This window comes from Mauremys reevesii, linkage group 3 (genome assembly GCF_016161935.1).
Source record: "Mauremys reevesii isolate NIE-2019 linkage group 3, ASM1616193v1, whole genome shotgun sequence".
In the NCBI taxonomy this organism is placed as follows: domain Eukaryota; kingdom Metazoa; phylum Chordata; order Testudines; family Geoemydidae; genus Mauremys; species Mauremys reevesii.
The window spans coordinates 131,144,681-131,162,145 of record NC_052625.1 but is presented as its reverse complement, the minus strand read 5'-3'; the positions used below and the strand labels follow the sequence as shown (position 1 = coordinate 131,162,145).

General features: G+C 40.7%; 1 protein-coding gene across 2 annotated transcripts in view; it reads right to left on the bottom strand.

Moving 5' to 3' along the window:
- Positions 1–440: 440 nt before the first annotated feature.
- Positions 441–17,465, bottom strand: part of HACE1 (HECT domain and ankyrin repeat containing E3 ubiquitin protein ligase 1) — an 82,226-nt gene continuing 65,201 nt past the window's right edge. For both annotated transcript variants that reach the window (XM_039531001.1, XM_039531002.1), the window contains exons 20-24: positions 8,640–8,771; positions 5,711–5,809; positions 5,367–5,437; positions 1,126–1,239; positions 441–660 (exon numbers count right to left, since the gene is read on the bottom strand). In XM_039531001.1, coding sequence (XP_039386935.1) covers positions 558–660; positions 1,126–1,239; positions 5,367–5,437; positions 5,711–5,809; positions 8,640–8,771 — 519 coding nt within the window. In that variant the 3' untranslated portion in view covers positions 441–557. The remainder of the gene's footprint in view (positions 661–1,125; positions 1,240–5,366; positions 5,438–5,710; positions 5,810–8,639; positions 8,772–17,465) is intronic.

The following is a 17,465-nucleotide window of genomic DNA, read 5'->3' as shown; positions in this document are numbered from 1 at the left end:
AGTTAAAAACCATTTAATATAGGTACAATTCAATAAGTGGGAAAATACATTAGATCTGTCATTTTGTACACTATCTAAATCAAACTTTCTATACAGTGTTCTCTGCAAAAATAAATGGCACTTTTACATGCAATAAGACACACAATACAAGTGTGTGTGTTAATAGCATATCATGTGAGTGGCAGGTCAACTAAAAGAAACTCATTCATCCACAGTTGAGAATCAGAAATAAAACTGGTGGGAAACATTGACAAACCCACTCTTCTTTGTGTTACGTTAATGCTAATGAAAATATGCTGCTTTCAATACTAATCTAACATTAAAAAACAAAGATACAGTGTACTATGAAATTTAAGTCATGTAACAGTATCACAGACTTACTTAGACAACATAATGGACAGGAAACAGATCCTTTATTAATTTTTTTTTTTTTTTTTTTTAAGTCAGCCCTGTCTCTGAGTCGCAGCATATAGGCTGCTTTTGTGTTGACAGTTTCCAAAATTACTTCTGCCACTCTGAATTGCGCATCAGTAGTCAGATGAGTTTTCCAGACTTCATTATGCCATTGTGTAACCATAGCTTCCACAGTGTAATGCCACAAGAAGCCTGTTCTTAAGGATTTCTTTGCTTGGATATTCAGGTAACTTGAGCATGTTGATACTAAAATAAAAGCATCGCCATTAAATATGAGAAGTAGGAGTAAAAATTTGATTGTTTTGTACTAGGTAATTAATATGAAACTGTCCTCTCAAATATGTATTCAAATCAGAAAACCCTGAAGTTGTCATATTTATGAAAAAACGCACTGCTGCATTGCAGTACCCTTCAGCATTCAAATGTACTGCAGGAAAATAAGTTCCTTGTGGTTTAAAGTAAAAAGCAATATAGTAATGTAGCTTGAAGCATCCCTTAGTGATATTGTACTGCCTTCCATTAACTACATGGGAGCAGTTAAGGTTTTTCCTTCAAATATATAACTACTTATGGCTTAACAACCAGTTTTAGGTTTTCCTTTTAATTAGGTTGTACAAGAGGGTTGCACCTGAAGTGAAAAACAAATAATGAAAACAATGAAAAGATTCTGCTCAGTTTCTTAATGCATTTAAATGAGTCTATTTAACATACCATGTACTTGATGTTGGTAGCAAATTTCGAGTATATGGCACAGCTGCAATTGTGAAATTCTGCAATCCACTGCCACCCATTATATGGGCAAAGCCACCATGAGGAACCCTGGAACTGAAAGCATCCACCAATTATTAACACATTAAAAGGGTACTTGGGAGCTGAAAAACCAGCACACTGTAGAAAACTTGTATTGCCACGGCTAATAACCAGTGCTAAAAAATGGTTACCTACCTTTCCGTAACCATCACTCTTTGAGATGTGTTGCACATGTCCATTCCATTAGAGGTGCATGTACAACTTGTACACAGTTCTCAGAGAACTTTTTCCCCCATCAGCAGTACTTACTGGGGCAGCTCACGCACCCTCTACCGCCAAGTGCCACTGCATGCCAGTAGAAGAGGGCGGAGTCACCCCCAAGCCTCCTCAGCTCCTTCTTACTCGATAGATTCTGATAGAAAGGGGACGGAGGGCGGGTTGTGGAATGGACATGTACAACACATCTGAAAGAACAACAGTTACAGAAAGGTAGGCAACAGTTTTTTTCTTCAAGTGATTGGACATGTCCATTCTATTATAGGTGATTCACAAGCAGATTAACATGGAGGTGGGCTTGGACAGTCATTGTAAAACTGGCATTGTTCCTGGACTGATGGGAAACTGCATAATGAGCAGTAAAAGTGAGTACTGATTACTAGGCTGCTCCTTAGCAAATATCTAAATAGGTACTTGCGCTAGGAAAGGTCCTGAAGTTGTATGTGCTCTACTCAAATGAGCCAATAATCACAGGGTTGGCATGACATTAGCTAACTGGCAGCACAAATAAATACAAGGGAAAATCCTCCGAGTGGAAGCCAGTGTGCCTTTTACCCTGTCCACAAATCACAAGAAATAACCACATTGACATTCTAAAGGGTCTGGTGCTGTCCAAGGAGAAGGCCAATGCTTTCCTCACACCCAACAAATGAAGCTTCTCTTCATCTGTATGCATGTGATGCTTCAAAAAAAAAAAAAAACCATCAATCAGGCAATGTATTTGCTAATGTGGAAACTGGAAGCCACCTTGGTCAAGAATTTTGGGTGAGCATAAAGGTAAACTTTATCCTTATGGAACATGGTATAAAGATGTTCTGAAACCAAGGCTCAAAATTCACCGATTCTCCTTGATGTTATAGCAACTAGAGAAAACACTTGCACACAGGGGTAGAGAGAGTAGAGAGAGAATGTCGCAAGAGGTGCAAACGGAGGCCCCATTCTTTTGTTAGCACAAGGTTGAGATCTCATGGGGGAACAAGTTCTTATACTCAAGGGTATAATCTCTTCAACTCTTTTAGAAATCTGATAGTAGACTGCTTTTTTTCCCAACACCATAACTAGAGCCCTACTAAATTCACAACCATGAAAAACGTGTCTCAGACAGTGAAATCTGGTCTTGTGTGCTTTTGCCCTCTACCATACAGATTTCACAGGGGAGACCAGTGTTTCTCAAATTGGGGGTCCTGACCCAAAAGGAGGTTGCAGGGGGTCAACGAGGTTATTTTAGGGGGAGTTGCAGTATAGCCACCTTTACTTCTGTGCTGACATCAGAACTAGGCGGCTGGAGAGCGATGGCTGTTGGCCGGGCACCCAGCTCTGAAGGCAGCACCCTGACAGCAGCAGTGCAGATATAAGGGTGGCAATACCATAGCCTGCCACCCTTATTTCTGCACTGCTGCCTTCAGAGCTTGGCGGCTGGATAGTGGCAGCTGCTGACTGAGGGCCCAGCTCTGTGGACAGCAGCACAGAAGTAAGAGTGGCAATACCATACCATGCCATCCTTACAACTGCGCTGCTGCTGGTGGCGGCTCTGCCTTCAGAGCTGGGGTCCCGGCCTGCACCCACTGTTCTCCAGCTGCCCAGCTCTGAAGGCAGTGCTGCCGCCAGCAGCAGCAAAGTAGTAAGGGTAACAGTACCGCAACCCCCGCCCTACAATAACCTTGCAACACCCCCCGACACACACAACTCCTTTTCGGGTCAGGACCCCTACAATTCCAACACTGTGAAATTTCAGATTTAAATAGATTAAATAATAAAATTTACAATCTTATGACCGTGAATTTGGTAGGGCCCTACCCATAACTACCCATTGGAGGATGGAATGCTGAAATCACTGCCAGACGTACTTTAATGGAACTGTCAGACCTTGCCATTTTAGGGGCAACAGATAATCCAAAAATGTGGAAGCCTGCACTGGAGAGATATTTCTCAGCTGAGAGCAAGTAGAAAAATGTTTCCATTTGGCCAGGGAAGTATGTCTAGCTGCAGGCTTTCTGCTGTTCAGAAGCAGCTCCTGAATGATCTTCAAGCAAGTCATGGTGTTAGCTGTGCAGCATCCATGCTAACAAGTGGAGGGCCTGTAGGTTGGGACGGAGCAGACTGCCTGGTCCTGAGAAAATTACATCTGAATCTAATGGGAGAAGTCGAGGCCTCACTAACAATGCTAACAGGTTGAGGACCAGTGTTTCCAAGGCCATGTTGGTACTATTAGTAGGAGGCAAGAATGATCCTGCTTGGCTTCAAATATGACCGACATTTACCAATAAAAAGCTGATGCTTCCAAGCCTGTCTATAATGCTCAAAAGGCCAAGAAGATTTCTTGCTCACTGAAGAAACAATAGGTTTCCACCACCAGCCGTGCTTAGCCAAAACCTCAGACCATAAGCAGAAAAGTAATAGTAATCTGAGCCATTTCTGCCAAGTTGCAGTCCTACGCTTTAAAAGGTATCAACAATATAAATTTAATTACTGTTTAAAAAAAAGCTATAACATCATAGCAGTTTGTGATCTGTAAACAAAGCAAAGGGGGCTCTAGCAAGGCTGGTATTAGTCAATTTCAGGGAACACAGAATTCCCCTATTTCATTAACAAGGCTATAAACACAATGGATTCCACTTAGAGCACATAGCCCAAACCAGTGCTTTTCAAAGTACCATTCTGGATCTAGGAATAGCAAAACTGGACTAATGCAAAAAATAGATTTTGCTAATTTAGAAACGCTAGAAACTGAGACCTGGAAGTAGTGCAGGTAGAACTGCAGGAGTCAGTTCTGCAGGGGATGGAAGAACAGATCAAGACTCTCACTAATAACCCCCTAAACTGACCATGATCCTTGGAGATAGTGAAGCTCTTAATAGATACAATGAGACTAATGGGGGTTGGAGATATTTCTGGTGGCCTACCACTATTCCACTATTTTTGTGGAACTCTTTGCCACAAGACTAAATGATGACCACAAACTTGGCTCCCTCTAGGGAAAAACGCAATACCCTCTTTTTATTGCCTGTCCACAAAATTAACAGGAAAAAGAAAAATCCACTACTCTGTCATTTCAAAGATGTGGGAGAGAAGACAGAAGTCATTTTTCCTGTCCTTTAAATTCTACCTGCCTCCCAGAAACAAGGGCAAGAGAAAAATTAGGCCTATACACTGGCCACTGAGGTGGTATAAACAGGATCATCTGTTGACCTACCCTGCAACCAGGTATTTGAACCTTGCATGGAAATTGAGACATTCACTGACTCATGTACTCCCTATGGCAGGTGGAGCTCCTTAACCCCTCCTTGAATATAACTTCCCCATGAAAAGGGAGGCACAAGTGACTCATGACAGAAGGAACTAGTATTTGGGACAGAGTCATCCTGGGGAAAAACTCTTGGAACAGGCTACTTTGGAGTGAAACTTTATATTGCATTGCTTATTTTAACTGCCATTAAAAGAACCAATTTGGAAAGAAAGAGGAGTTCAGACACTCAAGTGTGTTCTATGGTAGAGCAGTACGACAACTGCCTGTTCAGATATGGATTTATGTACATATTTGTAAAACTTTCAGATATCACAACAATGGGCAAGAGTTAGTATCTATGATAGCTAAAGATAGCAAGTTAACCACACAAGAGGTATAATGCACAGGAATAAGTGATGAAATAAAATTAAGTGACTACCAAAATTACAGTAAGTGTTGACAAATACTAATTAGCCATTTTGGTGGTAACAAACAGTACAACTGTTTACAGATCAACAAACAGTAGACTCCCAAGTGAGTATTCAGGTTGCCCAGTTAGGTAAACAAACAGTTCTTGATCATGAAATGTGTCTTTCCATTTGCAGTCCAGTTGACTCTAGAATATTTGTAATATTGTAATTGTAATTTGTAATATTGTAATTATTGTAATATATGCAATATAAACAGAAATATTTCTCACCTGCCAGTAACAAATTGTAATAGTAACACTCGCTCTTCCTGAGTTAGTTCTTCTACAACATCCCAGAACCACTAAGTGAAAAATAAGTGTGTTAATGGAAAATGAAAACTTTTTTTTTAATTTGAAAAAAGATATAAACAAATAAGGGCAAATTTAAAATTTTATGGTTTAAATTATGGAAATTAGCTCCGAGTCAGATTCATACCTCATTTTATTATGCGACATTCCCATCTTAAGTGATTTATAAGAATACTTTGGTTAATGTAAGTTTTTATCCAAAAGTAGCAAAAAAACTTTGAAGGATTAAAATACAATATTCTCCATCCATTCAGCTGGGACTTTACCTGAATAACAGGGTCTTCTCTTTCGTAGCCACTTGTGTATTCTGTATTTTTTATCCAATCACTCACATCAATTTCTGGCATACCAGACAGCAACAGCTCCTTCAGGGGGACAAAAACAAATCTTGATTAGTCTTCTCTACAAACAATTAATTTTGAAGAGTGCAGTTGCTTTAATTAAAGAATAATCCTGAATGAAACCAAAACGCTTTTTCTGTTCCAATTTCCTTTCAATACTTTATTCCTAATAATAAATAAGATATCAAATCTTATAATACAAGATCCTTGAGTCTCCTACATTTTAAACAAGACAGGCAAACCTTTGTGCATTATTTAATTCCACCAGCAAGTCATCAGAAGTAGAAATTTTATTACATGCAAGTGCAGTGTAAGCAAGGGAGCTAGTACAGTCCTGGTACCGGAGTTCTACTAGAACCAACCTATCCACCCATCCCCCAGGCAAGGTGGATCTTTGCAGACTACCAGCCCTCCAATGCACAGAAGTGGATTGGCTGAAAAACCTGTCACCTTGACTAGGAGAGTCTAGTGCCACAACCAGAGGTATTTTTTCTTTGGCCTTCTCTCCTGGCAAGGGGGAAGCAACTTTCATCCTTTTCGGCAGAGATAATCCAAATCCATATCTGATCTAGTGTGAGACAGAAGGAAGACTGGCATCTTTCTAAACAGGCTATTCTCAGTAGAGTGATGTCAAAAATCCACCGAGTTGGAGGATCAACCTATGCTGAGACAATGAGAAGGGGAACCCTACTAATTCATTACTTCCAGACTAAGACAACTTAATATTTTAGATATGAAACTAGAAGTCAAAGATACAGTTTCAAAGTAGGTAAAAGCATTGTCTCATAGCCACCAGAACCCCTTTTAATAAAACAGATTCTAAGTGGAATAGTTAAGTGTATGAGGGCTGCCAAGTTTGTCTACACTGAACTACACAACTACATATTCAACCTTAATATAAAATACATTAAATCCCTTAGATCAGAATGAGAAATCCTTTGTGTTTTATTGTTTCACAGACTTCTGATACAGGAAAAAATTCTCTTCGAAAGCATACTTGAATATTAAAGCACTTGCGTAACTGGAAGACTGAGTTGTTAATTTCATTTCGAAAAGTCTCAATCAGTTACTATCTATACAATAAAACCTGGTAAAGATTTACAAGGTTAAGAAATTTTAAACCTGTAAGTGATCACCTGAAATGACAGGTTTTCCTTTTTAATAATAAAACATTATTTAAATTTTTAATATAATATTTTTAAACGCTATATTAAAATATCAATGTCAGTTTTAAATTTATAGAAGCACAAGTTAGTGGTTGTACCACAAACGACTATTCAGAAGGCCAAATTTGGAGCTTAAAGCTGTGTTTTGTTCCTTGCTCAGCAGGAGCTGAATGCATTGTGGAGAAGAGAAGGACAGGGAGCAAAAGAGGCACAGTGTTCTTAACACTTGTCTGATACACCTTGCTGATGTGAGGATGGAAGATCAGGTTCTAGACTGACCCCACCACCTTAATCAAGGTGACAGTGACAGAACAGGAGGGAGGGAAGGATACACCTAATGATCAAAAAAGCATCCCTGAAAGGGGACAGAAGGAAAAAATGCTTAATGAACAGCAGCAAAACTTTTGTGAAGGCCTCTCATTAGAACTCAGTGGACTGGCAGTACAGCATAATCTACAACATAGTGGGTGGGGGAGGAGAGGGTAATTTCAACATTCTACCAAAAATAGCATATATAAACGAATCACAGGACAATATTTCAACTCCTTCAGATAGTGTGTCTAATGAACCAGTGTCCCCAACATGACAACTTGGAATTGTATTTGAGCTTGCATGTGTGTGCACATGTGCACTATCTATGTACACCAGGATCTTAGGTGACCAGCAAGACAAAAGGACAAAATGCTGAAGAAAATAAAGTCTGTATTTCTTTGAAAACAAGGGAAAGAAATTAATTTTCAGTGGCCTCTCTGTTCCCCCTCCAACGACACCTCAAATGTGTGCACAAATACACATATATACTTTGCAGGAGAAAAACATGAGAGAGTGTTGTATAAATTTGTAACATCAGCACATGTACATAGTGGAGGCTGGAACTCTGATTTACCCTTCAGAATAAAATAAATGGGGCAAGGCTGCATAAGAAGGATTTTTGTGGAATTTCTGCTCTGATTTTTCTGGTTTTAGTAAAAGATTTGGGTGTTTAGTTTAACTACAATACTCCAGTATAAGCAGAATTTCCAATCTTAAGTTGGAAAAAATCTTTAATTTTACATTAAATATGTAATGCTTACAGTATGATCTATATTTTTACATTCAGTGAGACTTAGGATCCTAAATCATTATGAACATTTTACACCAAGTGACTTTGTGGCTTAGGAAGAAGGAAAGAAGAGAAACATCCGAACAGATAAGGAAACAACCATGGAATATCATGGAAAACAGGCAGAAAAGGCCCTGACTGGTGGTCACTTTCTCCAAGGTATTAAGTATATATATGTAGTCAGAAATGAAAAATGGAGCAATTACACAAAGTTTTTTAGGAAAGTAAATTTGATTCAGAAAGTAGGAAGTGGGTGAAGATAAATAAACGAGGCAATAGGAACGTTTCCTGAAGTTTACTGAAGGGATTTATGGACACCACAAGACATATTCACTTTCTATCTTGGGTATTACAAAGCAAGACTTTACTCTTGTAATGAGTGACCAGTACTACCATCTTTCAGGAAAATGCTCACCTAAGGTAATCAGAGTGAACAAGGAAGAAGTTTCAGAGCAGGTCTACAGAAATGAAAACCAAAGCATGAATATCAAATGTCTTTCAAAACACTGAGCTTTACTTCTACCTCATTACATTAGCAATGAAGTGCTGAATGCTGTCAGTTACAAATATAGGCACTGCTGCTTACCAGTTCATATTCATCAAAAAGCTGTATAAGAGAAGGTGGTATGAACATATGAAATCCTTGCAAAAAAGCATTTATCTGAGGCTGAATGGCTCTTGTCATTCGAAGTTCAGTAACAAGTTGGACATACTCAGCCTGCAATGAAAGATATTGAGAACATTAAAATGAGATATTTTATGGTAAAAAATACACCTCTCTCTCGATATAACGCTGTCCTCGGGAGCCAAAAAAAATCTTACCACGTTATAGGTGAAACCGCATTATATCAAACTTGCTTTGATCCACCAGAGTGCACAGCCCCGCCCCCCCCGGAGCACTCCTTTACCGCGTTCTATCTGAATTTGTGTTTTATCGGGTCGCGTTATATTGTGGTAGAGGTGTATATAAAAATACATATGCATGAACATAGTCCTGCCTACATTAAGATTATAATTCAAAGTAAATTCTAGCTGTGGCTTTCAATGCATTCTTCACTCACCTAACTGAGGCTAGCAACAGCAGCAAACATGGCCACATTTTCAAAAGGCCTCTTAAAAAAAAAAAAAAAAGACACCAACGAAGTTTGAGCAAGTACCCTTCTATTTCCTTTTTGCCCATACAAATGTATGTAGCACAGCCATATTTTGTGGGGCATGTTTTTGGAGACTACTTCTGGAATGACAGTGCAGCACAGTCCCAGCAGGGGCTTGGATCTAGACCAAGAATGTTAATGGAATTTTACATTGTCATTTTCTAACTGAATGAACAATACAACCTCAAACATCAGTTTGGGTGGAATTTCCTTTTCTTGTTTTTTAACTAAACAGGAGAAAAACAAAAGACCTACAATATGAAAATATTCAGTTGGACACCGCTGATGTACTGTATCCCACACATTTTAAGCAATCTGCAAGTGGGAACCTCTCACTCTCACTCTCCTTCCAAGATACACACTAAATGAAACAAGGCCTTGGCTCACTCCCTTTTTATCATTCAAAACTGCTACTACTATGGAGCAGTCAAAAAGGAACAGGGACTTTCAAATGGGGGCAGAAAGACAGCTTCATCCAGCTTTACATTGCCTGGACCACGAACATAGCACTATCTGCTTGTGCACAGCCTGACAGTCTATTCCAGCTCATCTTGATGCACACTATATAAGTCTTTAACACATTCTTTTTACTCAATGCAGACATCTTTCTACTTGGGAATCTAAACTTATGCCAAGACTTCTCAAAACTAAATTAAATCAATCAACTTTGGCTCCGTGTGATACATGCAGCAGCAGAGGGGGGAAAAAAGCAATACAGTACAGTACTGTATCAAACACAAACTACTAAAAAATAAAGGGAAAGTGTAAAAAAGATTTGACATGGTAAGGAAACTGTTTTTGTGCTTATTTCATTTAAATTAACATGTTTAAAAGCAGCATTTTTCTTTCCAGCATAGTAAAGTTTCAACGCTGAATTAAGTCAATGGTCAGTTGTAAACTTTTGAAAGAACAACCATAATGTTTTGTTCAGAGTTACAAACAACCTCCATTCCCGAGGTGTTCATAACTCTGAGGTTCTACTGTAAGTCTAAAGTGACATTTAAAAAAAACCCTATTTTAAAAGACTGCCCAATTTCAAAGAAATCCCTTATACTTTATTCTAACAGGAATTGCTAGTCTCTTCAAAATTGGAAGAAATTCTCTTTTCAGTCTAAAAGTAGTAGTAACGTAAGAGTGAGATGAATGATTAGTTAAATGTTTGTGAAGTGCTTGCAAAAGGAGAAGGGTTACTTAAGTACATCTTCAACCAAGATTCCAGTCTCTTCCAAGGACTGAATGGCAGGCTAAACCAGGTTGAGGGAACCCATGGACAGACACCTCTGGAAATACTTATTTCCAACATGCATGGGACTGGGAATGGGTTAAGAACACTTTTCTAGATGTCCAAAAAGCACAATCCCTCCGCTGAGGAAGAAGGCCATAATGGTTTTAAAAAACAAAAACACAAAACTGATTTAACAGGGAAGCAAAGGCGGCTATAAAAAAAATTGTATACAAGGAGGATGTTAAACAGCAGCTACTAAAGTTAGGCATTTTTAAATCAGCAGTTCCAGACAACCTGCATCCAAGAGTCTTAAAAGCTGGCTGAAGAGCTCATTGGATTGGTAATGATGATTTTCAGTAAGCTAACATACCAGGGAAGTTCCAGTAGACTGGAAGAAAGCTCATTATGTGGCAATATTTAAAAAGCAACAGGATGACCCAGGTAATTATAGGCCTGTCCGTCTGACATTGACCCTGAGCACGATAGGGGAACAGTTGATACGGGAAAGAATTAAAGAAGGGTAACATAACTAACATCAACCAACATGGGTTATGGAAAACAGAGTCTCTCAAACTAACTGGATATCTTTTTCTTATGAGATTACAAGTTTGCTTGATTAAGGCAATAGTGTTGATGTAGTATACTTTGACTTAGTCCCAACATGACATTTTGATAAAAAACTAGAAATATATAAAAATGAACCTGTCACTCGTTAAATGAATTAAAAGCTGGCTAACTGATAGGTCTCAAAATGTATCTGTACACAGGAAATAATCAAACGGGTGTGTTTTTTGTGGGGTACCGCAGGGATCAGTTCTTGACTCTTACTATAAAGTTCTTATTAAACAACATGGAATAAAACAAAATAACTGATAAAGTTTGCAGATGACACAAAAATTGGGGAGTGGTAAATAATGATGAAGAGGACAGGTTACTGATAAAGAGCAATCTACATCGCTTAGTAAACTGGGCGCAAGCAAACAAGATACACTTTAACAGGGCTAAAGGTAAACATTTACTTACATAATGGAAGGCTCTCTCCTGGGAAGACACTGAAAAGGATTTGAGGGTTGTGGTGGATAATTAGCTGAACATGAGCTCCCAGTGTGCCGCTGTGGCCAAAAGGGCTAATGTAGTCCTTGGAAGCATAACAAACAGGGGAATCTCAAGTAGGAGGAGAGAGGTTATTTCACCTAAGCGGCTGGAATACCATGTCCAGTTCTGGTATCCACCTTTCAAGAAGGTTGATAAATTTGAGAGACTTCAGAGAAGACCACAATAATCTCTGAAGGATCAGAAACCCTTCCTCATAGCGACTGAGCTCCTTGAGTCTATTTAGCTTAACAAAGAGAAGTTTAAGTGGTGACTTGATTACAGTCTGTAAGTACCTACATGGGAAACGTATTTAATAATGCGCTTGTCAATCTAACAGAGAAAGGTATACCATGATCCAATGGCTGGAAGTGAAGCTAGACAAATTCAGACTGAAAGTAAGATGTAAAGTACAATGAGAGTAATTAACCATTGGAGCAACTTACCAAGGTTATGGTGTCTCGTCTATCACTGAAAATTTTTAAATCAACACCATATGCTCTAGTTCTACAGCCTGTGTTATATAGGAGGTCAGACTACATGATCACAATGATCCCTTCTGGACTTGGACTCTATGAATATGTACTAAGTCTGCTTTGGTGGACAGGGCAGAGGAGTCCTTTTGGTTCAACAGAGGAAAAGGTACTGCAGGAATATTCCATGAAATATGACAAGGCACAAAAGACATCAGTGGCTATCCAATGTAGCTAATGAAGTTCCCAGTCTTTATGACCCTTCAAGCCACTGGTCTTTGACTTCAGCAGCCAAGAGACCAAGATTGCCTTTCACGCATCATAGAAAGGAAGTCCTCCAGCAATGCCAAGTGGTGAAGTGTCAGGTGTAGGTGAATACTGGAAGTCAGACACAAACCTTCATCCTTGGCACAAAGGATGTTAGGCAACATCCTAGGTGACTGAATAGCCCCTTTTAAGACAGCACTGCTCACCCCCATAAAGGAAGAGGCCAGCATAAGTGCCATAATATTGCCTGCCCAACTCTAATCTGGGCAGTTTACCACATCTGGTGGATCATCCACACACGTGGTCATTCTGTACGCAAAACAAGAGCTCTCATAATGGGGATATGGAACATACGGACTCTAATAGATAACACCACATCAAGACCTGAAAGGTGTACATTATTAATTGCAAGGGAACTTGCAAGATGGAGCATCAATATGGCTGCCCTCAGCAAAAGACGACTTGCAGAAGAAGGCTCCAGAATGGGGACCTCTGTCCTAGTTCCTAAGTGTGGGGTGTGCCACTCTAAGGGGCATAGAGGAACATCCAGGGGGCGCAACAGGGCCCAGACCAGCCCCCACAGAGGCAGGGAGAGAGTGCCACCCAGCCCCTAGCCATGTCCCTGGCTCCTGGCCCTGTGCCTTGGCCCCATTGCCAGCCTTGGCATGGCTCTGCTCCTGGTCCCCCCACCAGCCTCGCCCATTGGCCACAGCTCCATTCCTGGCCCGGGGTGAAGGCTAGGGTAAGGCTTGGAGCAGAGCAGCAGCTGGCCATGGGCCAGCTGCTGGCCCCCCCCCCCACAGCCCAGTTGAAGCTCTGCTTCCGTCCTCAGCCTTGGCACCACTCTCAGCCCCAGACCCACCCCCCAGCTGCGGCCCCACCTTTGGCCCCCTTACCCTGTCTGTGTCTCCCCCCTCCCTACCCTGAGCCAGATCCCCGCTCTCAGCTACAGGAAGACGGGGGGATGCGGACGGGAAGGGGGGTACGACTGTCAAAAGTTTGGGGCTTGCTGAACTAGAAGATGGCTAATCTTCTTTTGGAAAGGGAAAACAGCAGAGGAAGAAAGGAATTATGGCATTTATTTTGCCATTAGAAGCAGCTTTCTGAAGTCACTGAAAGATTTATCCGTGGGAGACTAATACCAGAGTAGGAAAAGACAGCGAGGCTTGGAACGGTGTAATAAAGACCAATGGAGTTGGAAAAATGAACAGCAATAGCCTCCTACTTCAGCAAGTGTGCTGAGCATGAACTCTATTACCAACACAGTATTTAAGCAAGCAGACAAATATAAAACCTCTTGGATGCATTTGAGATCAAAGTACTGGCACCTGAATGACTGTCATTATATGGCAAAGGGGCATTAATATCACCAGAGCAATGCAAAGGGCGAATAGCTGGACTCACCACACAATGATCAGAGTCATTTTTAAATTACATGCTGCTGCCCCTCGGCTGAAGATATTAAATCTCAAATTGAACATAGCAAAGCAGAGACATCCATTTCTTCAAGAAAAACTAAGGGAAGACTTAGGGGAAAGTTTAATAACATTACATCAACCAATAATGTACTGTAAAAGTGGAATATATTCAAATCGGCCATTCTTCAAGCCTCAGAAGATATTCTAGCCATAAATCAAAGATGGCACCAGGACTGGTTCAATGAAAAAATTCTCAAGCAAAAGAATGATGTGTATGTCTTGGCAAAATGACAAAAACAACATTAAAGAAAGATAAATTCAAGTACCAGTAAGTCAAGGGTTAAAGACTGCATTCGTTCCTACAGGAAAACTGGTGGGAAAAGAAAGCAAAAGAAACACTGCATTATGTCAATACTAACATAACATTGTTTTAGGATTCCCTGAAAGCTATTTATGCCCATCAAAATCTGGACCAGCTCCACTAAAGAATTCAGGTGGATCTACCTTAATCAAGGACAAGTGAGGCATCTCTGAAAGATGAGTACAGCACTTCACTGAGCCACGGAATCACCCTTTACTATCAACCCACAGGTGCTAGAGGACTTGACCCCCATATATGAAGAAATCGCCCACCCACCTACTGTTGAGGAAGTGCAAAGAGCTATCAAACAAATGAAGTCAGGCAAAACACCTGGCAAAGATGACATACTAGATGAAATCTTTAAAACTTGCAGGCCTAAATGCTGTCAATTATCTACATGAAATCAAAGATGGGAAGTCAAGCAAATTCCTCAGGGCTTCAAAGATGCAATCAACTACAGTATACAAACATAAAGGCATCAACTCTGACTGTGGTAACTACTGGGGTATTTTCCTGCTATCTGTTAGTAGCAAAATTCTCACCACCCATATTTTGCTCAATCAGTTTGTCAAAACAGTATCAGATACGTTTCTACCAGAGAGCCACTGTGGATTTAGATCAGGTCAGGGCACCACAGACATGGTTTTTGTTGAGAGAGATTCAGGAAAAAAAAACTTAACAAAAACACAGAACTGTACACTGTCTTCATTGACCTAAAAATAGCATTCAATACTGTGAGCAGAAACGGCCTCTGGAAAATTCTAGAAAAAAGTTTGGCTGCTCCACCAAATCTGCCAACATCATATATCAATTTCACAAAGATGTGACTGGTCAAGTCCTCTCAGATAGTGACCTTTTAAACAATTTCCCATATATAATGGAGTGAAGCAAGCCTGTGTGCTGGCACTGGCCCTTTTTGGTCTCTTCTTTGCAGCAGTTCTGAATTACGCAAAGACCAGCCTTCCAAAGGGCATCTACGTAAGGTATGGAACTGATGGAAAAAACTCTTCAATTTCTAAAGGCTTACTGCAAATACAAAAATTCTTGAAGAACTCGTATGCGAAGCCCTTTTTGTGGATGACTATGCACTACTTGCCATAGTGAAAACAATCTACAGCTTATCCTTGACAGGTTCTCTGAGGCAACTAAACAGTTTCAACTCACCATCAGCCTGGAAAAAAAAAAAAAAGTCGTCTTCCAACCAACCACCAGCCAAATATCACCATTGATTGTTTAAGCCAAAGATGGTCAATAACTTTACATACCTGGGCAGTAGTATCTTAACAGATGGTTCGCTGGACCATGAAAGATCAAGTCAAATATAAAAGGTAAGCCAGGCCTTCAGAAGACTTTGCCATAGGATACTCAACCAGCACACCATCCAACACTTAACAAAACTGATAATACCAAATGCAGCAGTAATAGCATCCCTTTTAGACAGGTGTGAAACATCGACAATTTACCTCAGACACATTAAGCAACTTGAAGAATGTCACACATGCCGCCTCCACTCTATTCTGAAAGTCGACTGGCAAGACAAAGTCTCAAACATTAATATCCTTGAAAGAACAAAAACAGTAATTGAGGCCAGTTGAGGCCAAGTAAATGATCAAAGCTCAGCTTAGATTGACAGATCATGTTATCAGAGTGGGCAACAACATACTCCAGAAAACAAAAGTTTTCTATGAGCTGTCGCTCTTGAAAGCACAGTATGGGTGGTCAACAAAACACTTCAAAGAGACACCCATAAGCAGAAACTCACCTCATGCAGCATAAAGAACAATACATTTGAAGACATAGCCAAGGACAGAATAGACTGAATAGAGAGCAACTATCAATAAAAGTTAACACTTTGAGGAAGCCAGGTGCGAAAAAGTGATTGAAAAAAGGGTCAAGCATCATGCTGAGACTTCAGTGTGAGCATGCACATTCTTGTGTGACATTTGTTCATGATCTTGCTCCTCACAGCTCATATTATGAAGCCACATGAGAGCACGTGACCCTGTGAGTTGTCATTGTTGGATAGCCACATATAGACTATTTTATTGAAATTGTATATCCTACTTTCAACACCATCCATACAAATTTCTTCAGTTTTTATCTGCTGAACTAATTTTTGTTTTAAATAAGTACGTCATTCTCAATTGACATTCCTCTTCTACTGGACTGGGATTAGCATCATTTTTTTCCCCTTTGTGCTCCATGACTTTCTGAATTGGTTGGGATGATAATACTTTTCAACAGGTATCCCTCTCCTGGACACACAATAATGAACTTCTTCAGAGACTGAATTTCCCTCCTCTTACAGATGTTAGAAGAAGTTTTGGAAAAGGGCAATTTTTTATTCTTAAATTACAAAAAAAATTACACTGTAGACTACAGAAAAATATTCTAAACTTATTGGAGAAGAAAGACTGCAGTATAAAATCATTACATACTTTGGATCCTTTTTTAAAAAAAGGCATTTTTTAAATCTGCCAGAGCCATTAAGTTACACAGTACAAATCCAGGTCATCAAGAAAATATTTACTGAATAGGTATGACCAAGAATTGACATATGATTTAAAAGTCAAAGACTCTTAGACCAGGGGTGGGCAATCGAGGCCTGACAGCCACGTCTGGCCCCCCAGACATTTTAATCCGGCCCTCGAGCTCCCGCCAGGGAGAGGGGTCGGGGGCTTACCCTGCTACACATGGCTCCCAGAAGCAGTGGCACGTCCCTCCCCCGGCTCCTATGCGGAGGGGCAGCCAAGGAGCTCCGCACGCTGCCCCGCTCCAAGTGCCACCCCTGCAGCTCCCATTGGATGGAAACTACCGCCAATGGGAGCTGCAGGGGTGGTGCCTGTGGACAGGGCAGCATGCAGAGCCATCTCGCCCCGCCACCACATAGGAACTGGAGGGTGAACATGCCGCTGCTTCTGGGAGCTGCCTGAGGTAAGCACCGCCCGGATCCTGCACCCCAACCCCCTGCCATAGCCCTGATCCTCCTCCTGCCCTCTGAACCCCTCAGTCCCAGCCCAAAGCACCCTCCTGCACCCCCAACCCCTCATCCCCAGCCCCAACCCAGAGCCCACACCCCCAGCCAGAACCCTCACCCCCTCCCGCACCCCAACCCCCAATTTCGTGAGCATTCATGGCCCACCATATAATTTCCATACCCAGATGTGGCCCTTGGGACAAAAAGTTTGCCCACCCCTGCATTAGACTGAATCTAGCCCAGATCAGTAGAGAGCAAAAAAGTCATTGCCCTCTAACTGCTGTTTGTATGACCGTGTCATTAAATAGTTTGATAATCTCCACATTCCCAAGGGAATGACCATCCATATTTCAAAAGTCACCATAATAATTAGCAACATCAAAAGGTGCTAAGGGCAAGAAGGGAATAGAAATATCACCTCTAGAGCTGATCTCTTCATGTCAGG